We start from the raw sequence: 24,344 nt of genomic DNA on the forward strand, positions 1-24,344 counted from the left end.
AACACCGATTCAAAGACCAAATTAAATATACATGTTAAAGAATTTTGTTTGAATAATAGATAAATAGATTGTTACGGATTTTTTGTCCAGTTTTTTTAGCTAATTTTAATTTACTAACAAAAATAGTTAAAAATAAAATATATTTTAAGTTCCTAACAAAAATAGAAAATAAATACGTATATAATTAGATTTAAATCAACTATTGTATTTAACAATTTTTTTAAACAAGCCAGCCATGCCCCTAAAATCAAGTCATAATCCCAGATCAGTCCCTTCTCTGACTTAGTTTTGATACGAGTTTCGGCATAACAACACACAATATCCAACTCCCTCTCAAACTAAATATAAAAATATTTTTTTTAAGCTAAAATTGACTAGGCTTTTGAAGAAGCCCCTATTTTAAGGTCTCAATCGGGAAAACCGATGAATCTGTTGCGCCGGCAGCCTCGGCTGCTAAGTAAACAGGGCACGTGGCTGCTGAAGGGCTACGCCGCCACCGGAGATGTGCCCGAATCCGTTTCCTGTTCTGCGCCGGCTATGTCCACCGTATCGCTATCCGGACCAGCGATGGCTGCCACCGCCACAGTATCCGTGGTATCCATGGTATCCCAGTCCGCCCAGCCCAGTGGCCAAGGAAGAGGACAAGGAGCCGGACCAGGATCAGGTGGGTTCAATTTGCATTAAGAGATTAACTTGAATTTTGAACATACTATATTTAAAAATAATAATTGTTTTCAATGTTAATGAAGAGTATTTTTTTTATAAGTCACAAAATAATTTTTTTTTTAGTTTTTATTTAGTTACCCAGGAGTAAAAATGTAAGCAAAAATATACAAAATCAAAAATAAATTTTATTTTAGAGCCTAACTAATGAAATATTATTTTCAGTTTTATTGATTTTTCTCAAAAACAATTATGGCCTTTCTTTAAATTTTTTGTGCAGAAATAATTATTTTTCTTAAAAAACATATATAAAAAATGCAACATTTTGTGGTTTATAACGATTTTTGAAGATTTTTTTTCATAGCAAGTTTTTGGACAAATAATTTTTTGTAAATTTAACTGTATTTCAAAAAACAGTGTTATATATAATTGTTAAGCCCGTTCATTAAAAAAAAAAAAACTTTAAAAGTCGCCGTGTCAATATCGGGTTTAATTTGATCAGCAAAAAAAAAATGTATTAAAATTTATGACTGAGTTTTTTGTTTGTTTTCGTCAACTAATAATTCTTTTTTGATTTAATATTTTTGTCTTTAAAATGATAATCCATTTGTGCATAAATAAAATTAATTATAAAAATAAGAGCTTTAAAAATCATGGAAGATATTAATAGATTGACTGTAAAGAATTTGTTTCATTTATTTAATATATTTTAATTCAATTTTATTATTTTATTAATTAAAAAAATACCTTTTTAGCCAATGATTTTCTGTTCTTTTACTTTTTATATTTTGGTTAACCATTTTCCCAGGAGGAAGAGCCCCCAAAGGATCAACCGGCGGAGGATCGACCCCAGGAAGACGGTACTCCGGGAGCGGAGGAGGAGGAGGACCAGACCCAGCTGCAGCCCCAGCAGGAGCAGGAACAGGAAGAGCTCCAGCCCCAGTCCCAGCCCCAGCAGGAGCAGGATCCGCCCAGCCCGGAGGAGCGTCCGCCGGAAAGCCACCTGGGCTGCCACCTCTACCGTCTGCGCCACCTCCTCCGCCTCCGCCTTCCGCCAAGGCCAAATCCTCCACTCCTCGGATGAAGAACTTCGAGATCTACCGCTGGAAGCCCGGCGATCAGCCGCAGCTGCAGACGTACAGCGTGGATCTGGAGAAGTGCGGCGCGATGGTGCTGGACGCCCTGATACTGATCAAGAACGACATGGATCCCACGCTCACCTTTCGCCGATCCTGTCGCGAGGGCATCTGCGGCTCCTGTGCGATGAATATCAATGGCACCAACACCCTGGCCTGCGTTTCCCATATCGATCAGAACGAGAGCAAATGCTGCCGCATCTACCCACTGCCGCACCTGTATGTGGTGCGGGACTTGGTGCCGGATCTCAGCCAGTTCTACGACCAGTACCGCTCCATTCAGCCCTGGCTGCAGCGCAAGGATCTGAAGAGGGAGGCCGGATCGGCGCAGTACCTCCAGTCGGTGGAGGACCGCCAGGTGCTCGATGGCCTCTACGAGTGCATCCTGTGCGCCTGCTGTCAGACATCCTGTCCATCGTACTGGTGGAACAGCAATAAGTACTTGGGACCAGCCGTTCTCATGCAGGCCTACCGCTGGGTCATCGATTCCAGGTGAGCTTTGAGTGGGGTTTTTTCTTGGGAAAAGGGTTTTGTTCGATCAAAAAAAGGCCTATTTTCAAATACATTCTTAACTCTTTATTCTGCGTTACAAACTTCTGACCAATTTTTTAATATACAAAAATATATAATTAACAATGAAATTGTTGCTAAATTCCTTCGATAAAAATTTTGACATTTTTGAAATTTTTATTTTGGAAAACAGGACAGATACTAAAAACATTTTCATTCCAATTCGAAGTGCAGCTAAACGACAATTTATTCATATTTCCTTAAATTAACTACAGCATTTCAAAAAGTGAATTTCCACGAATTTTTAATAGTTTTGTATCTTCTTTAAAAACTAAAACCATATCAAGGGGATTTTAAGTCTCATTTGGTTTATTGTTTAGTTAGCATTATAATAAATTAAAAGAAAAGTTGGCCTGTGCCTTAAAGTTATGTTTTAAGCACATTACATTTTCCCACTACTATTATTGTGACCGCAGCTGTAAATTTTAATGTATTTGATTATATAAGATATTGTCAGGAAACTATAATGTCTTTGCCATCCGCACCCCCAACTCAGTGCTGTTCATGATTTTCAACAACAGTAAGGTAAAAGATGTTCTTGTGGAAAACTGAACTTCGATAACCAAAAGTTAAATGGCGGTGAACGCAACAATTTGTATAAATCAATTTTACGACCAAAAGTTGCAGATCATAATAAAGATCCAATATCAGGAAACTTTCCAGCAAAAGATTCCTTATATCGGATCATTATTATGATCTTAAACTTTTGCGCTTAAAAACGGTTTATTTGTTGCGTTCCCCGCCAAACTTTACTCTAGTGTAGCTTCTCCAAACGACCCATGAACAGCAGTGAGGTGGGGGTGCTGATGTCAAAGACGAACCGCCGGTTGGCGACTCCTTGACTCCTTGAACTTGGCAGGCAGTGACTTGTTAACTAGGACATGAAGCTATTATTATCCGGTTGAGGTGGCCAAGTCCGTGGTTCTTCAGCTTGCTGAAGGTCAGATCCAAGGGCAGATTGGCCAGACCATAGACAGCGTGGTTGTCCATCGTGCTTGCATTAAAAGTTGCTCCGTTGGAGTAGCCTAAGCTCCAGAAATCGACTTGCCCCAAGATGTCGTCGATCCTGGTGGCCACTTGTCGTGGCTGGTATCGACACCACCCAGCTGCCGACACCACCGATACCCTATAGATCAGTGCCAGCATGGCAGCCACGACGAAGGGTGAGAAGACAACGTGGCCATAATGGTTATTCGACTTCATCAATTCCTGGAGCGGGTGGTCTTTGGGCAACCATAGGATGTCCATGTGCCAATAGCAGGATCGCTAGAAAAAAACTATTTTAAGAAGAATTATTTAACGCTGCTTTAAAGATGATTTCACATCTACACACACCCGCCTTGCTTGCCATTTGTTCTTATCGCTGGCTTCCTGCTCAAAAGTGAATTAAATTAATTAATAATATTTCATTCTTCCGCTCCGCCGACCAGCTCGTTATCAGTTGCGCTACGAAACTGAATGTCAAAACTGAAACTGAATGTCAAAAAATATATCAGCATATGCAGAACAGAGCTAAGCTACACGACTACAAGGCTACACGACTACAAAACTACATGGCTACATCATAGCAATGTTCCCATCAAATAGTTATGTTCACAGAAAAATGCATATTTTGTTGTTCAGAAAAACAATAAGTTAAAACCAGGAACCGTAATCATTATACGTTTTATAATAATAATTATTTGGTTATGTTGATATTCCAATTTTTTCTTATTTCTTCAAAGAAAATCGTTGTTTTTGAGTTATTTAATAAGACAAGGGCCTAATTGTTTTTGATCAAAAAAAATAATTATAATAAAATTAAAATAGCAATAATTAGGGATTTTTAATTTTTGGCCTCAAAATAAATTGTCAGTCCCGGCGTTCATATCCAGATAGCTCTAATACTGAGATGCTAGTTTGCGTTGAAACTGACGGACGGACGGACAGACGGACCGTCAGGCCGACGCACGGATAGACTCTCTTTATAAAAAAAAAAATATTAACAAATTTAAAAAAACTGCTACTAATCGTAATTTATGTAGATAAATAGTGTTAAAATTTCAAAACGATCGGTGCAAATGTTTCGAAGTTAGATAAAATTTAGACACAACATTATTATGCGTCCGTTTACGATTTAATTTTTCAAATTAATTTTTAAAACCATACTCCCTCCCTAATCCAACGCTTAACTAATTGAGACATCCTTCCAGGGACGAGGCCACCAAGCCGCGACTGGACTTCCTCAGGGATCCGTGGAAGGTCTACCGCTGTCACTCCATCATGAACTGCACCAACACGTGCCCCAAGCATCTCAATCCCGCGCGAGCCATCATCCAGCTGAAACGACTGCTGGTGGGACTCCAGAAAAAGGCAAAGCCTCAACTCCAAACAGACGCCCTATTCCAGGCGAAAACCTAGATATTGTACACCGAAATACTCGACATAACGTTATTGGGATAAACAACTCACCGAAAACACAATCCTACCCCGAACTGATCTGATCACTCTCGACCATAAACCAAATACAAATATAAAATAGGAAAGGTAAACACAACAACAAAACAATATAACAAATACGAACAAATCCTTAAAAATTCTAAAAAATCTGATCACGACATACACTATATCTTTTTACACAGAGCTTAAGAATGAATTCACACTATGAACAATTGGGTAACCAATTGTAAGATATAAACATATAATAAAATAATAATCACAACTAAATTATAAAAGTCACTTTTTTTCTTTAATCAAATAGTTTGTGTAAAAACCATACTTCCCTGGTAAAGCAAAACAATTTATTTGATTTTTCATAACCTTTAAAAATGCTTTTGTTTTAAAAAACATAATATTTGAACTTAATTAGGTGCATGGAAACAATTTTTCCATGGGGAACAGAAATGTTTGGTTTATTTTTAACACAAGTAATAAAACAATTTTCTAAGCTTATATTATATATGTAGATAAAGGCTTCGTTACACAGTTTAATTTCTTGGGTGGTATATATTATATTATATTATATTATATTATATTATATTATATTATATTATATTATATTATATTATATTATATTATATTATATTATATTATATATATTATATTATATATATTATATTATATTATATTATATTATATTATATTATATTATATTATATTATATTATATTATATTACATTATATTTTGAATGTTTTATTTAGTACTTATGTTATTAAATTGTTAAGACATTTAAGCAAAAATGAAATAAAAGCAATGCCAACTTATGTAAGAAACCAGAGGAAACAATTTCCAATCGATTTTCCTCGAAGGGTAGAACAAGTCATCTATTAATTGATCAATCGAAAAACAATCTTACAAATGCGAGGATGGGTATAAAAAAATAGAGATCGTTGGACAGATGGATTGCAGTTGGACAGACGAATCAAACTGATCCCGATTCCGATCCCAAGCACGCCCAGCATTGCGATGAATCCCCGGAATTTCCAATGCCCCCTCCCAGGCATTGTCCTCCAGAACCCGTGTTTGTCTGCTATTTCTGCACTTCTCGTTGCAATTAAGTGGGAAAATGCTGTAGCTATGTGGATGTTAATGTTCGTGTCTGCACCAGTCCAATCCAAACAAATAAAGAAGGAAATCGGATGAAATGAGCGACTTCCCACACTTAAAAAAAAATCGATCATATATTTAAGACCGTTTAAAACGAGTATTAATACAATACAACAGCAGTAATAATAACTAGAATGTTTAATCCATGCACAAAGCTTAAACTTTATAGGTACATATTTTTTTTTTTTATTTGTTATACTTTTATAATTTAATTGTGCATTAAACTGATACTAAGGTAATCCTTTTCTATTGTAATGTAAGAAAATAGTACGGAAAAAGTTATCAGCACTGGCTATGAATAATGAAATGATAACTAAGCAAGGAAAAGGTGTTTAAAAACCAGCACTTAATTTTAATAAAGTTCCTAGATTTTTTTAGCATGGCTATTAGAGTATATAAAATTGGTTTTCTGTGCACGCAAAGAAGATTGGTTTTCCAATCGGTCCGAGGATGGAGTTTTTGGGGGGCAGTGAATGAAACCAACTGTGAAAACGGTCCAAACGTCTCGATGGGAGTCTATAAATAGGCCAACGCAAATCTTCCGCCGGGCAGAGGAATTGGAAATGGAGTGACTCGGGTTCGGAATGGAATACTTTCAATGTTGTTTTCTTTAAAAATAACAAGCCCCTCCGAACTTGTCAGCAGCCATCGCAAAAACGGGGAAATGAAAGCAAGAAAAGCGGGAAATCTTGTCACGCTCTCATTTACACAACTTGCACTTTTCGTGCTGTTTTCTTCTGTTCGAATACCCTTCGAATAAGTCCATATAACAAGCAATCCTTACTTTAAAGCTCACTTTTATATGTGTAAAAAAAATTAATATAAACCAATAATTTGTTATAATTATTTTTTATACGTTTGAGTTATATATTTGTTTCGTAAATTTTTTTTGCCTTTAAAAAAGAGTATCAAATTGGGCGGCTTCCGCACTTGATATATATTTCGTGTTTATTTCTTTGGGCTGCGACAACACTCAATCTCCTTGACACTCAATCGAGCTGACAGGCACAAATCAGATGATAAGCCTTCGGCAAGAGCCCCAGAAGATTAACCAAAAGCCAGTTGATCCGCAGTTTCCCATTCTGGTGCCGCTGGAGAACCATTCCGTCCGATTCTCCAGAAGCTTGGGCCATCAGGAGCTGCCAGGCGAGGAGACAATTAAAAGGCTATTCCAGCAATGCGTCTGTTTGCACCTGCCGTCCAGATATCAGCGACAAACGACATTGTCAACAATGAGCCAGCCGAGCACGATTATTACACTGGTCAACCAAAGAAAAATACATTTAAATGTCAGTTGAAACATGTTCACTCGGAAATTTAAAAGTTAAATGATTCACAGGTTACACAAGCTCGAGCTCAAGGTTGGTTATATTTATACATGGCATTGTTTTAAACATTCGTTCAAAAATGTGTTTAATATTATCAAACAAAAATACAATTAAAGTCAACTATTAAGTAATAATACAGTCCGAATATTTGTCGAGAAATGTAGTATTAATAAACATTAAACCTAAACTTTAAACTTTATTTGGTTAAGAAAAATCATTATTTAGTAAAGACTAAATTATTTTGATTATACGAACAAGACTTTGAAACTGTTTTTCTATATGAAGATTTATTTAAAAATATTTCAGTTTAAAGGGAGGCAATAATTCGTTACTGTTTATTTTACTTTTAAATATTGTGGTGTCATATCTTTACTGGTCCTTTCCTATTTAAATAAATTTAAAAGTGTACTTAAAATTCCAAGAAATTTGACTGTGTCCGTTGTTTTCTTACAGAAAAACTTAAAATATGCAGAGGACCAGCAAATTAAAAACAAAAAACAATATTTTATTTGAAAAAAATTGTTTAAAATTTATATTTTGTTGTTTGGTGTTTTTAAAAATAAATACATCACACACACACAGGCTGGCGCACACCGAAATAATGCTTATGTTGGGCTGGAGTCTCCTGCTCCTTTGTCGCAGCTCCAAGGTGTTGAGGCCGTTGACAATGTGGAACAATCTCGTTCTCGTTTCTCCTCCTGTTATTATTTAAGCTGCAAAGCCGCCGCTGACAACTGACAGGTGGCAAGAAGAATGGAATCGAAGCCTCAAAAAGCCAAGAAGCAGGCATTTTCCGAACACATTTCGTCATAGACACGTGCTGGAATTAGCAGTGTGCAAGGGAGATGGGAGAGGGGCCCGGCCAAGAGACACTCGATTGCTTGAGATCCCAAGATAGCAACTACTTAAAAAGATAAAAAAAAAAATTAACAAATTTTTAGTAGGTTTTCTAGGTGTGTTTTTCTTTCTTTCCTTGCTTGTTAATTAGGGGAACCAGACCAGCACTTTGCCCAAATAATGTTTTGGATTTTAATGCCTTTCTTAAAAAAAAATATATTTAAATAGTTAAACTGCAGACACCTGTACATTTGATCCGTTATTCATAAAATCTAAAAAAAAATATATCAAACTTGTGCTAAAAAAAGCTGAGCTAGCAACACTATTGGAGAGAAAAGATTCCTGCTTCTTGCCAGTTAAGTTGATTGCCACTCTGCGGCTACCATAGTTACAGATGATATAAAATCGCCAAGATTTATGGCTTTTAAATTTCCATTCATGCCGGGATCTGGCTGATTGCTGGCATCCAGAGCCAAAAGCGGATGCACAAATCAATTGTCATTTGGCATGGAGCGTTGTCGAGGAGAGTAAAGTTACTCGTAAAATGAAGTTTTCAATAAAAAGTGTCCACCACTGATTGTCCACTTCATGTCTTGATACTGCCTTTCTTAGTGATCCGTTCTTTTTTTCCTTGTTAGCAAATGCTTTCATTTACGCCCCATTCCATTGCTTCAATAACGAAGCTGTAAATGCATTTACTCAAAATTGACTCAGTTAGATGAAAACCCATGCGAATGAATATCGATCGAGATCAGTCATCGCTCGACAATTGAAAGAGTAAGACCCATTAAGCAAACGAATCTCTCATCTTAAATATATTCGCCATTCTATTTTCGAAACCCACAGTCATATTGTTTAAAGGCAGAGAACCGAGTCCGAATAATAATGCAAAGCTTTCATTGAATTTTCTTAGAGTATATTGCTTCAATGAATCACATATGATTGATGCTCTTTGATTGTTTAAAAAATTGTCAACATACAGAGATTATTCGTTGACAAAATAATAAGTTTACAAAAGAAACATATGATACAATTTTGAAAAAAAAAATGTAAAAAATATGATTTAATATTTTAAGAACCCCTAAATATAAGCAGATAAATCATCGATAAGTTGGAGATTTAACCAAAGCCAAAGCTCTTGTCCCCTTGAATGCGAGCCCCAGTTTTCAGGTGGGCGAGGGCATCTGAACTTGGCCGATAACTTTTTGGCCAAAAGCTTTGGCCCCAGTCAGGGCCTTGCTCTCTTTCTCTTATTCTCCCTAGTTTTCTCTGACTAAACTGCTTGGATATGTAAATGAATTACTCGTAAATAGCTAATGTAACTACGAAAATATTAACATATGCGCAATTGGGTGTCGGCAGCCCACACACGTAATACACTAGAAAATGAAACCACAACCAATAACAAAATTTTCATCGTGATGCACTTATAAACATACGAGTTCTTAATTATTTATTTGTTTCATGATTTAACACTTTACTTCTATAAGTTTATTGCTTGTTTTTGTTTTTATTTTTTGGGCCATTTTTTTATGAATACTTTTAAATCTGGCTTTTAATGCTTGTTAAGAAAATTCAAAAGGCAGAGTTCCAGAAGATACAATATTCCATGATTAGTGTATATTAACCAAGTTTTGATACCATTACAAGTATTCCCTCTTGAACTGAAACTTACTTTAATTATTTTGATTCATTAATCTATTAAAATACTTTATAATTTTATATAGCATTTTAATATTCAATATTTTATACAGGCCATCTTAAATTAACGTGTAATCTTTTGGTATAAAGCTTATGGCCAAAGTCAGAGTAGTGATTTAGTTACCCATATAAAATGTATCGTTTATTATTTTGAAATGTGTAGAATTGAAAATATACTGAATACATTTGGCAGATTACATTTACCAGATAATTTATTATTTTTTAAATATTAAAACGATAGTGCTGTGTAAAATTTAAAATATCCTGCTCACACTTCTAAAGAAGTTAGAACTTTGTATTATGTTATTGGGTTATATATTGGTACTCATTGCCATTAACCTATCTAAAATTCCTTCTTTTCTTATTTGTAGATACAGTCCAAATATCCAAACGAGATTTCTGTGTAGAACTGGAAATACTATGATTATTTTCGAAGTTCTTTAGATAAGTATCTGGTATATTATTGAGAATTAAAGTGGTTTTTGCCACTAACATAACTTCTATCGTTTTTGATTCTGGTTATTTTGGATCAAGGTCTTTTTTGTTTTGCTAACTAAAGCTGTTTTCTGCGAGTGTAGGCAGCGCATTCGCCACGTGCGGAGCGTGTGAAAGCTGCAGCTCGAAAGAGAGAGCTTTGTGGCGGCGCCTACGTCACAGGGCCGCTTTTTGGGGGGCGGGCGAGCTTTTGGCGCCTAGAAAACAACCCCAAAGCGGCACCGCGAATCAGTCGCAAAAAAGTGCCCGTCGCCAGAACGCTGAAAAAATAGCAAACAATTGAGGGATAAATAAATAAATAAATTCGAAACAGAAATAGTAACTGAGTGTGACAAGAAGCAGCCGAAAAGCGAGCGCTGCCGCATAATCGAATTTTTGTGAGGGATATAGAAAGGTAGTTAGCATACTTATTTTTTGTTACTGTGCCACAGAGAGAGAGTGTGTGTGTGTGCGAGTGAGTGTGTGTGTGTGTGTGTGTGTGCAAGAGTGTGTGTTTGACTGACAGAATTATCTTGCTCTTGTTAGTCGTTTGCATTTTGGTCCTAATACTTGTTACCATTTACCTGCATCAAGGAAACCGCCGAAAGGATAACGAAAGCGCAGCCCCCGCAAACTAGCGACCCCTCCATCAGTCCATCAATCCATCAGTCCATCCAGCCAGCTATCCCCATCCAGGTATCCAGGAATCCCGGCGAGAAAGGTGACCAAAAAGGAGCAGGAGCAGGAGCAGGATCCACATACAACCAAAACACAACAAACCCAAAACACACACTCCACAAAGATGTCATGGAGATATGCGGTAAGCGGAAGGACAATGGGAACTAGAGGGGAAAGTAGGGTTAAAAAACAGTAGGAGTGGGCGGATAAGGGTAGCAATAGGTAGTGAACAGCACACTGAGGAAAAACTATTAGAAATTTAGCTAAGCGCAGGACTAGTTTTCAAATGGAAACAGATAAATGATGTTCAAAACGTGTTCAAAATTCGTATTCAAGCGTTCGCCACCGTAAAAATTGTACAAAAACAATGCAATACAACCATTTATTATTTAAACAAAATTACTACTTAGTTTATTTTTTATTATTCCTTTTTTTTTATAATATTTCTATATTTCTTAGTTAATTTCATTAATAAGTGAAATATAACTTTTACAAAAGACATGTCAAAATCAATGATTTTAATATCTTTTAAAGGTAATTAGGACAGGCAAACAGGCCACATCCCAATACACTAGTTTAAAAATTCTGCCTTTTTGTGGAGATCAACATTGATATCCATGAAATCGCTGAATACCCTGAACTAACTCAAAATAAGGTATAGCTCCGATGGTCAAAAAGTAAATAAATATTAAAAAGAATACAAAAATGTGCAGTATGTTTTAAATTTAAGTGCTTATACCTTCATTGATTGCAGTTGTATTTTTTCGGAAATGTCCATCTATACTTTTAAAAATGGTTGTGATTATGATTGCATGAAAAAATGGTTTCTGGCAAATATCTCAAGAATAAGTCCATTTGAATTTTTGTTTTTGAATTCAGTATGTTTAGCGACACCGAATTACCAAATGTATATTTTACGTACGTGTTTAGTAGTGTTGTTATAAACTTATTGAAGCAACATAAATTATAAGTTAGTAGTTACTTACGAAAACATTCGCACAGTGTATCGAGGGGAGGGAGGCGTGGAGCAGGCTGGTTTGACAAGTGCCGCGTGGCAGACTTTTCGACGCTGGCTTTGGGCATCTGTCAAAAACAGCTGATGACGAGCGATGATGACCTTGACTCGCCTCAATCTTTGCCCATGTCGTGGTTTCTCCCGCTCTGCTGACCCAATTTGGCCACCTCTTTTTTTACAACCACCCACTCACCCACCCACTTCACCTATAACCCACAAAGAACAGCGACAAAAAAATCAGGGTAAGGAAAATAGAATTTGTTCTATTTTCTCTTTTCTGTGGGACAGAGGCCTTGGCACACGTGTGCACCACCCACCCACCGCCCATCTGAAGGCCTCTAAATGCTAATGCAAAGTTCAAGTGCCTTTCCAAGGCGTGGCACCGCCCAACCACCCAACCATCCAACCATCCAGCTATCCAACGCCCTTAAAAACCCACCAAACTATTCCCAACATGTGGGTCGTTAAATAACCATCTTTGTCTGTGGCTTTTGTCGGGCGATTATCCAGGCATTAACTCGGTTTTGGCGCCTAATTTTTTGGGTCACCATTGCTGGTTGGACTGGGTCACCCATTCAGAGTTGGCTCTGTCCTTGGATTTACTGTTCGAAGGGTAAATGCTTGCAAGTGTTGCAACGGTCTTTCTATTTCTAAAATACCTAACCTTCTCAAAAATAGTTTGTTAAAGAAATTTGGCTAAAATAATTGTAAGCCTGATTAAATACCTAATTACTTATTATAATGAGAATTTTATTTACCTAACGAATCTGGTCGTTTTTCGACTGATACCTATAAGTTAATTCAAAATTGAATGCAAACGATCTTAATAAACATAATTTATAAGTAAGCTCTAAAAATCGTTTCAGTTGTTTTATTTTGTTCTGAAATATGTTTTAATAAATATATATGAAATAAAATAAAAAATTTAATTTTTAAATTACTTAAATAATAATCAAATAAAATTTAAATCATTTTGCAGTTTACATGCAATATGTTATTAAAATTTGTTGCCCTTTGGGTGATTAAAAAACTCCCACCTAACCATCGAGCCTGAAAGGCCTAAGCGAATTAGTGACGCTTAGTGGCGCTGGATTTGATTGACCCCAAAAAGGCGGATCGGTGGTAATAGGCTTTCCGCTTTTGTGGGCTATCTAAAGACGATTACTCATACGCCGCATGGACCAATTAAGTTGATTATACAGAAACGTAGAATTAAGTGGGCCAACCAGGAACACCCAGTCAGCCATCCATTCCAGTATCCCAGTGAACTTGAAGCCCCAAATCGAATGCAAAAACTTAATGAATTCAAAAGGCAGTGAAGCGAATTAAGTTGGTGGCTCAAATTAATTGTTCGGCTTCCGTGTAATGGCCATTGTGAAGTGCTGTAAATTCCGTAGCAGATAAACATATAGCCACGGTGTATATATAGTACTACTACTACTACCACTACTGCTCGTATATATTTATAAGCCTCAGAGCTTAGCTAAAATGTCAATGTCATCGCCGTTTTCCGCTGCCAGTGCGGCTGGCTCAGTGTCAAGCCCATCGGGAGCGCTAATTGAACAATCGATAGAGCACTGTATGGACATATAGACGTATATACAATATATACAATATATTGTAGGTAAATACTATATATAGCCGTTTTGTGCCGATTGTGGGCGTGTCGCATCGCAGCTGTTGCGCCTGATTGAGCAGAAAGCGAAAGGCAAACGCTTTGAGGTGCACTGAACAAAAAATAAGGCAAATTGTATTGGCTATCAATTTTATAAAAGAAACAGTCAATTCGCTTTTTAACAAATATTTTTGACATCTTTGAAACAATTATTGTTGATCGCATCGCTGGGAAAATCATTAAAAAAAGTTAAATCTTAAGTCTCTAGAGATTTGAAATTTGTAGTTTTGTTTTTGCAGCATTCCCAGAGATATCTTTAAATATTTTTTTCACCCATTTTTAAAACAATTAAACCTGGAAATATTTGGCTTATAATATTTAAGTATTTGACAATCGAGCGGCAAATATTTGTTTAATTGGACTTGTGATAACGAGCAGGTACAATAATAAAAAATTTACTTATTATTATTTTATTAAATCTTAAGTTATAGGAACAATTTTGGACCGCGATTTAAATTTTAGTAGTTTTAAGACACAAGGAAATAATTTAAGTATTTTATTTGAAATTTAATTTGCTATAGCAGCATTCCTTTAGATATTGTGTTTGAAATTTATATTTTTTATATTGCAACATTCTTTATTTGTGAGTTTAAAACTCTAAATCTTTCTGTGGTTAAAAAATGTACGCATACATTTTTAAAAACCACAGATAAAGGTGCAATGTTTTGAATTGGTTTCAATTTTAAAGATTTTAAGCGAAAAGCTAGTTATTTCTTTCTCTGTGCAAACTGAAGCTGGGGCAAAGGCGGCGACTTGAAAGCGATTCCCCATTTGGGCCGAGCTAGAAACCCACCCAAAATGGGGGAAGCGTTTTACCCAAGCTCAAGGTCGATTAACGATCTGTAGTTTTCGTTTGGCGATATTACTCTTGATGCCTTTGGAATTGGATTTATAATTTCAAATTGTCAAAAAGCCCTTTTTGGTGCTCAATATTATATAAACTTCACAATTATAATCTCGGTTTGGAGATCTGAAGCCGCTTTTTAAGCCCCACTTATTTGCATTTCAGCTGCATAATTTGAGGTTCGCCTTTGGATGAGCGACAGGCAGACAGCTATTTGATGGGCAACTCGGATATATACATAAATTTGCCAACCCATAAACGTGCCCGCCTTAAAAGGCAAATTAAGCATCCACTGTATTGCGCATTTAATTGAAAATTTAGTTTTGCAATGTGGGAAATTGTTTTGGCTTCGTTTGTTGATTTGCTGGCTGCCAAAGTTTTTCGCGCTCTATGTTGGGAAATCAGCTGAGGAATGTCTCTTTCAGTTTTTTTCATAATTATCTGGGGAATTTTGTTTACATTTTCTGATTTCTGTATTCGTGTTTTTTGTTTCTTTTGGGAATTGGGGGCATTTCGCGTTGGTTCGTTGACTGTTTAATCAATAACAAAAAAGTTACTGCAGTATACTGGCTTGCATGTCATTGTGATTTGCATTTGTCGAGTGCCCAGAAACTATGCAGATTATGCAGATATATAGATATATGCCCAGACAGATAAGTATATGTGTCATACGAGTATATGTATATGTATTTGATTTATCAATGCCAAAGCCAGACGAAAAAAGCTTGTAAATTTCTTTTTGGTCGAAAATTAATTGTTGCTTTTGATTTTGGCTTTCGTTAATTTCCAACATTTTCAGACGAGAATTTTCACACTTGAAAAATGATTTTGGGAAAATTGTTGTTCGCATGTATTTTTCCTCGTTCTAGTGTTTTTCTATTTCTAAGAATTTTCTGTGCTCAAGGCCGAGCAAGTAAATCGAAGCGAATGAATTACAAAAAGTTTTAATAAATGTATCGATGGAATATGTCAGCAGATGCTGCTGGCAACTATTACCATATTAAATATTATTTGTTGTATTAATAAACTGCTGGCAAACAGCTTTTGTCTTTGTTACTGTTAGATGTTATTAAAAAATAAAAATTGTGCTTATTTCATAATATGGTAATATACAATACCCTTATCCTAAAGTTCTAATAGGCAACTCTTTTTTTATTATCTTTATAATTAAAAATTTTTTAGTTCTGTAAATCAGTGACATTTCAATACAAAGTTCTTTACCATATTCTTATCCGAAAATTTCAAAGAAGCCAGTTTTTTTACTACAATTAATTTATTCTAAATAACTAATAAGTTAATTTTGTACCTTTTCTTATCTCTTTTCAAATTAATATTTTTTTTTTCAAAAAAGTTTTTTTTTTAATTAGTAATGTTTTAATACAAAATTTTTAACAAGCTATTGATTCTTGAATACTAATAGGTAATTGTAGCTATTCATTTTTTTATAGATTTATTTATTTATTTCTCAAGAGAGGTTTTCTTTGCAATACGGTTTTTTTAAGGTAATTTACATTTGTTTATTTCTAAAAAAAGGGTTTTCTATTTAATGACTCCCATTTTAATAGTATTTTAATAAAAACTAGTTTACAATCTTAAAGTACTTATCATTATCATTATACAATCATTATAGTATTTTACCTTCTTTAAAATAAATATAGATTTCATTGGTTCTTCTGCAAAACAGTGGCATTTTAAGGGTATTATTATCAAAACTTTATTATCCTAAAATCACTTAAGAATGTCTTTTAAGCCTGGGGCAACACTATTAAATAATAGTAAACGGCAAGCTGACAAGGCTGACCGCATAGTTTTCCTTCACGTCCTTCCTTAGTTAGCTTAGTTTATTTAGCTGATTGCATTGTCTAGCCGCCACCCTTCCTTCCTTAGATCCTTAGATCCTTGCTGTATGGCCCACTTTGTGGCTGGCATTGTTTTTGCATTTAGTTTGCTGCACTTCCTGCAGATACACTAATGTGTAGTATGTGGTTTGAGGCAAACGGAACCAGAGAACTGTGTCAGGCCCTGAGGTCAAGCATATGCCCAACTGTTGCCACCTGCGAGCCACAACTTGTGGATGTGGATGTGGATGTGGCTATGGGTGTGGATTTGGATGTGGGTCAGGAGGTGGCCCAAGGGCTGACCCACCCAGTGGTGCCAAAGGACATCAATCGCAATCGAAACGAGATTATGACATCACTAAATGGCTGCAGAGTCAAAGAGTAAAAGCCGCCATGGATAACTAGTTTAGATTGCATGGGGGGAATACAAAACTTAATGAGATTTTGATGCAGTGTGTGAGTTTAGTATATGGTGAAAAGCCTAAGCCAACGTATAGTTGTTAACAAAATAAAGTTTTCAAACAAGTTAAATATACCCTATTTGGGTTGTTGCAACTTTTGATTTTGAAACAATATAGCTCATTAAAAACAATATTTTGTTGCTCCTTGAAGCTTTGTAAAATATACTAAAACATACAACCATTACAACTTTTAACTTAACAGTTAAACTGTATTTTGAAGCTTTTCGTTTTAAAATTTCATTTTTGCAGGGAACATTTTTAACCGTATGAATTTTATGTTCAAACAAAAAAGTAAAAATAGAAATAAAAATTGTTCAAAAAATGTTCACTCTTTTGTACTTTCTGCAATATATATCAAATAGTTATAAGTCTTTAAATTATTTTTATTTATTTATTAACTAATTTATTATAGTATTTTGTTAGCAAGCTGTTAAGATGCATTTATTTTTTAAATGCAACTTTTCTCAGCATACAGAAGAACCAGTAGTTTTCTCCCTTTGTACACACACCTCTCAGGTATTTTTGCCCGTTGGCTGTCTGTCGACTGTTTTCAATGCGGCTATTATAAGATACCAACGCTTTCAAAGCTGCCAATAATTCACTCACACGAATCGCTCAGCCATCAGCCATCAGGAATCGGAATCGTAATCGTAATGGTAATGGTAATGGTAATGGGAATGGGAATGGAAATGCTATATAGATGCCACGAATTGGCTATATATGCTGGCGATTAGACGGGGCATCGTTTCAACATTCAATCATGCCAGTGTTTTCCACTCGCTTTTCGATTTTATTTCCATTTGGCGTTTGCATTCTGTTGTGCTTCGTATCTGGTATTTTGTTTTTCCCCCTTTGGGATTGTCGTGTCCAGCTAATTGTCTTGTCATGCGGGCCTCCCATATATAAATAAATGTATTTATATATATATAGTATAGTATAGTTTAGTATAGAAGGGGGGGCGTGGGATGAGTCACAGACAACAACAAATTCGTTGCTGAGTTCCACTTGCTCCAATAGATTTTTTCTCTTCTATTTTGCTGCTTTATTTTTCACTGTACATCGCGGTGAGTAATTTTTTTTCTATCGAGTATTTTTAGATGCAAATCAGTGGTGGAAGTGTGGGCGGGAGCGTAATTTTCTTGGCAAGGGGGACAAGGTCAAGGCGCAGCATCACACTCACCTGAGCAAAAGCAAAAAGCAAAAGAGCTTTCCCTCTATTTCCGTTTCCACCTGATATAGAGCAAGTTAATGGGGATATATTTAGGTTTGGTTCGCACTTTTTTCCGTATTATATTACCCCTTAAAAATATTGTGATTTATTTAAAACATTTAATTTAATAATCGTGAATTTTGTACAGATTTTTTGTGTAAATCTTTATGTTTAATTGGTTTCCAAAATGTATTGAATTTTATTGGTTTGCCATTTTTTTCTTGAAGACAATTAATTTATTTGGCTTATAATGGTCACATAAAAACTTTTTTATAAATTCTAGTAAGAGTTAACCCTCTATTTTATGACTATTTTATTTACCCTTTAATCAGTATGTTTTTTCAAAAATCATTTCCCATGAAAAACTATAAATAGTAATTATTTGACAGATTTTTTATTTTAATGGTTAAGTTATTAGTTAAAGTTTTTTAAATCTTATTTATTTTTATAATTATTTTTAATCCTTTTAAATCTTTTTATATTTATTTTGCCCGTTCCACTTGCCACATAATGGTTATATTATTTACAAACACATAAATCATGATTCACTGACCGATGTTTTCTTGTTTTTCATTATTTTATTGCATTATTTTTAATAATTTTCAATTTTATTTGACAATGCATTTTTTCAGCTTCTCACGGACCGATACAGCAGCAGCATCGGCGATAGATATAGTCCCCACTATTATCAGGTTTGTCCCGTTGCATGAGGGTTTAATGTGGATTTTTGTGGCCTGATTTGTGCTGTCTTGAGTGCTGAAATCATTGGATATATGTACATATATTGTATATAAACATATCCAATGAAATTGTGCGGTCTTAATCTCTGCTGTGTTTTGTGACACCGAAAACGCTTGCGTTTTTAAATGTTCAAACTAACCCAAGTTGAAAACTAATTTTGCGCTACATGTGTGCCTGCCGCACACATAACACTTTTCGAATCTGCCGGATATATGGGCCATGGCGAAAATAATGCTATAAATAATCTCCACATTTTGTGCGCTTTTCATCAACAGATTTAGAACAATTAACCCACACACACCTTGCGCAGACAAGAATCTCAAGCTATAGATATATATTTGTATATAAATAGCTATATGCCATAGATCAGTCACAATAGATCAACGGCAAAATGTTAAAGAACTCTGGCGACAGATGCTTAAAATGTTATAAAATATATATGATTTTCTCTCGATCCCACCATTTTGGGGCTATTCGCCTTCGTTTCGCTCATTTTCATTTTCAGGGTCGCATGCCGCGACAAAAAGCAAAAGTTTGCCGAAACGTGAACACCTATCCTCAGACCCCCCCCCTCAATTGTCCCCAAAGTGATTGTATTATGACAAGTCAGACAGTCGATAGCCAACAAAAAAAAATAGTATAAAATAGGTAAATAGGGAAAACAAAATACAAAATACAAAAGGCAAGACAAAGTTTTCACTTTCTGTCCCTGAAATTGTCAGACAACGAACGGCATTTATATATGTATATATATAAGGCGACCTCCCTTTATCCGTCTGATTTGTCATCTTTTGTAACCAAATTGCGACCTTCGCCTTTGCCATAAATCTGCAGGGCAAAGCATATTATTTCCTGTTTTCCTTTTTTTTTGGTTTTTTTTTTGGCAATTGACGCTGGTCTTGTGATGTCATTTAAGGTGGGGGGAATTTCTCAGAAGCCTGCCAAAAATGTCCACAAAATCTAATTACCAAAGGACATCTAAGTAGTAGTGGAACGCTTTTAATCGCAGCTGCTTATATACTGTTTTTTTGGAGCAAGAAACTGCTTGTTTTAAAATATTAAACAACAAACAGCTTAATTATATTAAATAATAATGAAATCTTAAATTTAAAGTTTATTTAGATAAATTTATTTGAACAACTTAACAACATTGTCTTTCACATTAATACTTTATAGTTAAAATATTTATAAATATACATAATTTAAGTTACAAAAAGGTTTCAAATATTCCGTAGGAATTATTTAAAATATTTTTGTAGCTGCCAATGAGTTTTTTCATATACTAAAGCTTAAGAGGACCCAACATACTTGATATAACATTTTTAATGTGCTAGCAAATCATGCAAAATAGTTTTAAAAAATATTTTCAATAAATAAATATTTTTGTTTTTTATTGAAAAAGAAAACAAATCTTTTCCATGGCGTGGGTAATGTTTAAATAATAAAATGCAAGCAATCGTCTAAAAATTTTTCTGTATTTTACTAAATATATACAGTTAATGCAAAAAGTATGATTTGAAATTAAAATTAATTTTTTTTTTAAATAAATATTTTTTTATTTGTTTCAGTTGTTCAAGTTTATGCTTAAGCTGTAGAATAAATTAAACGAGTTTTGGTCATTATCACTTGAAATTTTTAGGCATTATTCCTAAATATAAAAATAAAAAAAAATTTTAAACCAAGAATAAGGGCTTATCTTAAACAAATTGTATGTTGTTTTATTTGTGTAGCATGAAGAAATCAATGGTTTTTTTTGGGGGATTGCCCTAATTTGTTGTGTGCTTTTGAGCATTTCGACTTGTACTAATTTATTTGTAATTATGTTTCAGTCGCCCAGCCGCATGGAGACCTCCGAACAGACCACAGGACGCCAGTTGCAGCGCGTCCTGCACTACTCGATGGCTCCTAGCCGGGCACTTCCAGGACTCAGGCGCGCCGAGTGCGCCATCCACGACGTTGACTGTGATGAGGTCTATCCGGGCATCTACATTGGCGATGCGTAAGTATTTCATTCAGATCTTTCTATACTCTCAAACACATCATTAATATCTCATTTTAGTGCGGCGGCCAAAAACAAAACGTATCTGAGAATGATGGGCATCACCCACGTCCTAAATGCGGCCGAAGGATGTCGCTATGGTCAGGTGGACACCGGTCACAGTTACTACCGGGATATGCCCAGCATTAGGTAAGGTATCCCAAAAAATGGGCTAAAAAAGAAACCCAAATGCTAAACCGACAAGAGGCAACAACATGAACAATCGAAAGGAATGCAAATTCTCGAAAACTTTCGCTCTAAATTTGTTCATATTTTGTTTTGAATCGCACAGTTTAATTTTAATTTGATTTGATTTGTTGCACCACCCAAATTTTCCATATGTACATATCGAAATTTTCTTTGAAAAAATATTCCTATTTTTCTTTCTCTTTTTTTAATCTTTTCTCCACAATCGAAAATATCATTTGTGTACCATTTATCCATTAACATTACATTACTGCACCCAAAAATCATCGATTATAAACAATTTCCTACTCAAAAATCATCGATAACTCATTTACATTATTCATTATCACCACAATTTTGGCTCAACATTGTTGTTGCTGTTTGTTGTGTCTTGTGTGTTTGTTTGTCCAAAAGACGCGGCCATAAGGATTGTGTTTTTAGGTACATGGGCTTCCCCATGGTCGATGCCCCAACGACAGACATTTCTCGCTATTTCTATGTGGCCTCCAAGTTCATCGACAGCGCCATCAGCAGCGGCGGTAAGTGGTGAGGTAATGGGTTTAGAGTAAGCAATAGGAATTTGAAGCTTTTAGAGAAAACCTTCGCCTCTGAACTACGAAGAACTAAACAAAATTGAGGGCAATACATACATTTTTTCACTTTTTTTGTATATATCTTATATTAAAAAAGATTAGAATACATTTATACTATTGAGATTAAAAATTAGATTTGGAACTACATTTGTTGCCATTCAAAAGCAAACTAATGAGCCGAGATATTATGCAATTATACCTAACTCTATATAAATGGTGGATATGTGGTTTGGTGTCCCCAAAATCAACATTGAATAGCTTAGCAAAAAATGTAACACTTCTAAATATTTTATTTGGCCTTATACGATTTGTAATACCAAGACTAAAAGATTGCGATTAATTTGTCCTGCAATCAACATTTAAATCTGTGATTTCCAGCTTCTGTAAAAACTAAAATAAAATTGCCTTTTAAGTAGTACAACTCCCCAAAATTTGGTACAAAAGATGGAAAATGCTGGACCAACGTAATTTTAATAAATATAAAATCTTTATTTTCTGTTCGTTTAGAATTTCTTTAAAACTACAAGATTAATGGTCGAGCTTTAAGTTTAACTATATAAGATTTGTCAATCAAAACGATCATTTAAAAGCATCCAGGATTTTGAATTGCAGACAATTATTCAAACCTTAAGCTTAATATAAATTTAAGGATAAGAGAAACATTTTAAGTATTTCCATTGTTCAGAAATGTAATATAGATAGGTGTTATGTATAGCCAAGGCTCAGAAATATATTCATGCTTACTCTAGATCGTTAACCTCTATGGGACTGACAAAAATAACCAATATTAATTCGGTTTTGTGCTTCCACAGGCAAGATCCTGGTGCACTGCCTCGTGGGCATGTCGCGATCGGCCACCTGTGTGCTGGCCTACCTGATGATCTGCCGGAAGATGTCGGCGGTGGACGCGATACGCACGGTGCGGATGAGGCGCGATATCCGGCCCAACGATGGATTCCTGCAGCAACTGGCCGATCTAGACATGGAGCTCAAGAGGAAGAACCTGTATCCCTACTAATGGGATTCAATTGTCGGAGGGGAGATTCAACCAAAGATTGATGGAGAAAATGAGAGGAACTGGGAGGGAAACTAACCAAAAAATAAGAATATTATTATGAAACGAAAATGAAAATGAAAATGAAAATCGTTGTTCTAAACAAAAAAAAAATTGAAGCCTACAAAGCTAACGACTTATAATGGTAACTTGGTCTTCTGATTATATAAACTGTTCATCCCCAAAGAAACTGTATAATCGCGGCATACCCATATTGTAGGACTAATATATACAAGCAGACAGAGTCAGAAGGGAATCAAGTTATCTTCACTCTCACAGACACTTAGAGACCTAGAATTGGTAGAGCCACGATCGAAGCAATACGAGGCGATCAACCTATATACCTTGCCTATATACCTAGACATACAGATTTATATACATGTATTCCGGACCCACATCTCTACTCGTATTTTTTGTAAGGCTCATCTGTGTTAACGTTCTGTTCTGTTCCATTACCATAAAAATCCCCTTACCTATATCCCTATATCTATCCATATTACCCATTACCCTTTACCCTTTACCCATATCCCAAAATCAACTCTTCCAAAACCCAACCATATATATGTCTACATATATATAAGAAGAGCTGAAACTAGATCATGAACAATGTTTGCGGACACAAACGTAACCAGATGCATATATACTGATATATAACTGTGTAACGGATATACAAGCATGCGTTATATACACCTATACCATATATATACTATATACACCAAGTGTGGACAATGTAATAAAACCAAATTCATATTTTCTAGAACATGTACGGTGTTTAAGAGCTGACGAAACAAATAACTAAACCAAATCAAATGAGCAGAACAAGTAACAAAAAACTAAAACTATAGTTAAGAAGTGAATAATAATAAAAAAAAGAAACAAAACAAAATAAGAGCAAAGTTATTTAAAGATCGTTTGAAGGCATTCAATTAAAAAGCCTTAACTGGTTTGATATGTGTTTGGAGTCTTAATTTCTTAAAATTTTTTTATTAACTCTATTTTTAAAATTCTTAAATGGAACTTTTACAGCAAAAACAAGGCCATCTTTTTTAATTCTACTATTTTTGTTTTTTTTTTCATATTTAAAAAGGTTTTCTAGCTTTAAGATAGGTTTCTATATTTTTGAGAAAGCTAAAATATCGCTATTTTTTAATGTTTTTTGACTTTATTTCATTGAAATTATCTTTTGTGCACTAAGAAGTTGAATCTTTAGATAACAATTTTGCCTTCTTGCAGTAAAATATTTGTATTTTAATCTTAAAATAGATAAAGAAAGTGAAATTATAGCTCACTGTCTTTTTTATGTGTTTTTGGCCTAAATTTATTTATCTTTTATTTTCATAATGTCTTTTGGGCACCCAAAAATGTAACCTTCAAACTAAAAAAATGCCTTTTCGTAGTTTAAAAAAAATCTTATATTTTCTAATCTTTTTTATACCCTTGCAGAGGGTATTATAATTTCAGTCAAAACGTGAAGGAGAACTTTCCGACCCTATAAACTATATATATTTTTGATCAGCATCACTAGAGGCGATCTAGCCATGTCGGTCTGTCTTTCTGTCCGCATTAAACCTTGCAAAAGTTGTCTTCCTGTTGTAGCCGAATCGGGCGACTATAACTTATAGCTCACATGGGAACAATCGGGAAAAAAATGAAAAAAAATTATAATATTTTAATTTTTGTTAATAGTTTTTCGATATTTAGTGATGACTATGTCAT

General features: G+C 35.0%; 2 protein-coding genes across 5 annotated transcripts; both read left to right on the forward strand.

Moving 5' to 3' along the window:
* Window positions 1–300: 300 nt before the first annotated feature.
* Window positions 301–5,062, forward strand: LOC128260514 (succinate dehydrogenase [ubiquinone] iron-sulfur subunit). The gene is made up of 3 exons (XM_052993588.1): window positions 301–664; window positions 1,472–2,291; window positions 4,562–5,062. Exons 1-3 carry the CDS (start codon window positions 424–426, stop codon window positions 4,767–4,769), a joined length of 1,269 nt encoding a protein of 422 aa, XP_052849548.1. The 5' UTR covers window positions 301–423; the 3' UTR covers window positions 4,770–5,062.
* Window positions 5,063–10,537: 5,475 nt separating this feature from the next.
* On the forward strand, window positions 10,538–23,528 carry LOC128260520 (dual specificity protein phosphatase 3). Of its 4 annotated transcripts, none has more exons than XM_052993593.1 (7): window positions 10,538–10,710; window positions 10,890–11,115; window positions 18,649–18,708; window positions 20,587–20,756; window positions 20,817–20,945; window positions 21,396–21,520; window positions 22,387–23,528. In XM_052993593.1, exons 2-7 carry the CDS (start codon window positions 11,098–11,100, stop codon window positions 22,590–22,592), a joined length of 708 nt encoding a protein of 235 aa, XP_052849553.1. In that variant the 5' UTR covers window positions 10,538–10,710; window positions 10,890–11,097; the 3' UTR covers window positions 22,593–23,528. The 4 variants fall into 4 exon arrangements, with proteins under 4 accessions (XP_052849553.1, XP_052849555.1, XP_052849554.1 ...); XM_052993594.1 differs by having other exon boundaries at window positions 10,539–10,710; window positions 21,423–21,520; XM_052993595.1 differs by lacking the exon at window positions 18,649–18,708.
* Window positions 23,529–24,344: the final 816 nt, after the last annotated feature.

This window comes from Drosophila gunungcola (assembly GCF_025200985.1).
Source record: "Drosophila gunungcola strain Sukarami chromosome X unlocalized genomic scaffold, Dgunungcola_SK_2 000032F, whole genome shotgun sequence".
Classification (NCBI taxonomy): Eukaryota; Metazoa; Arthropoda; class Insecta; order Diptera; family Drosophilidae; genus Drosophila; species Drosophila gunungcola.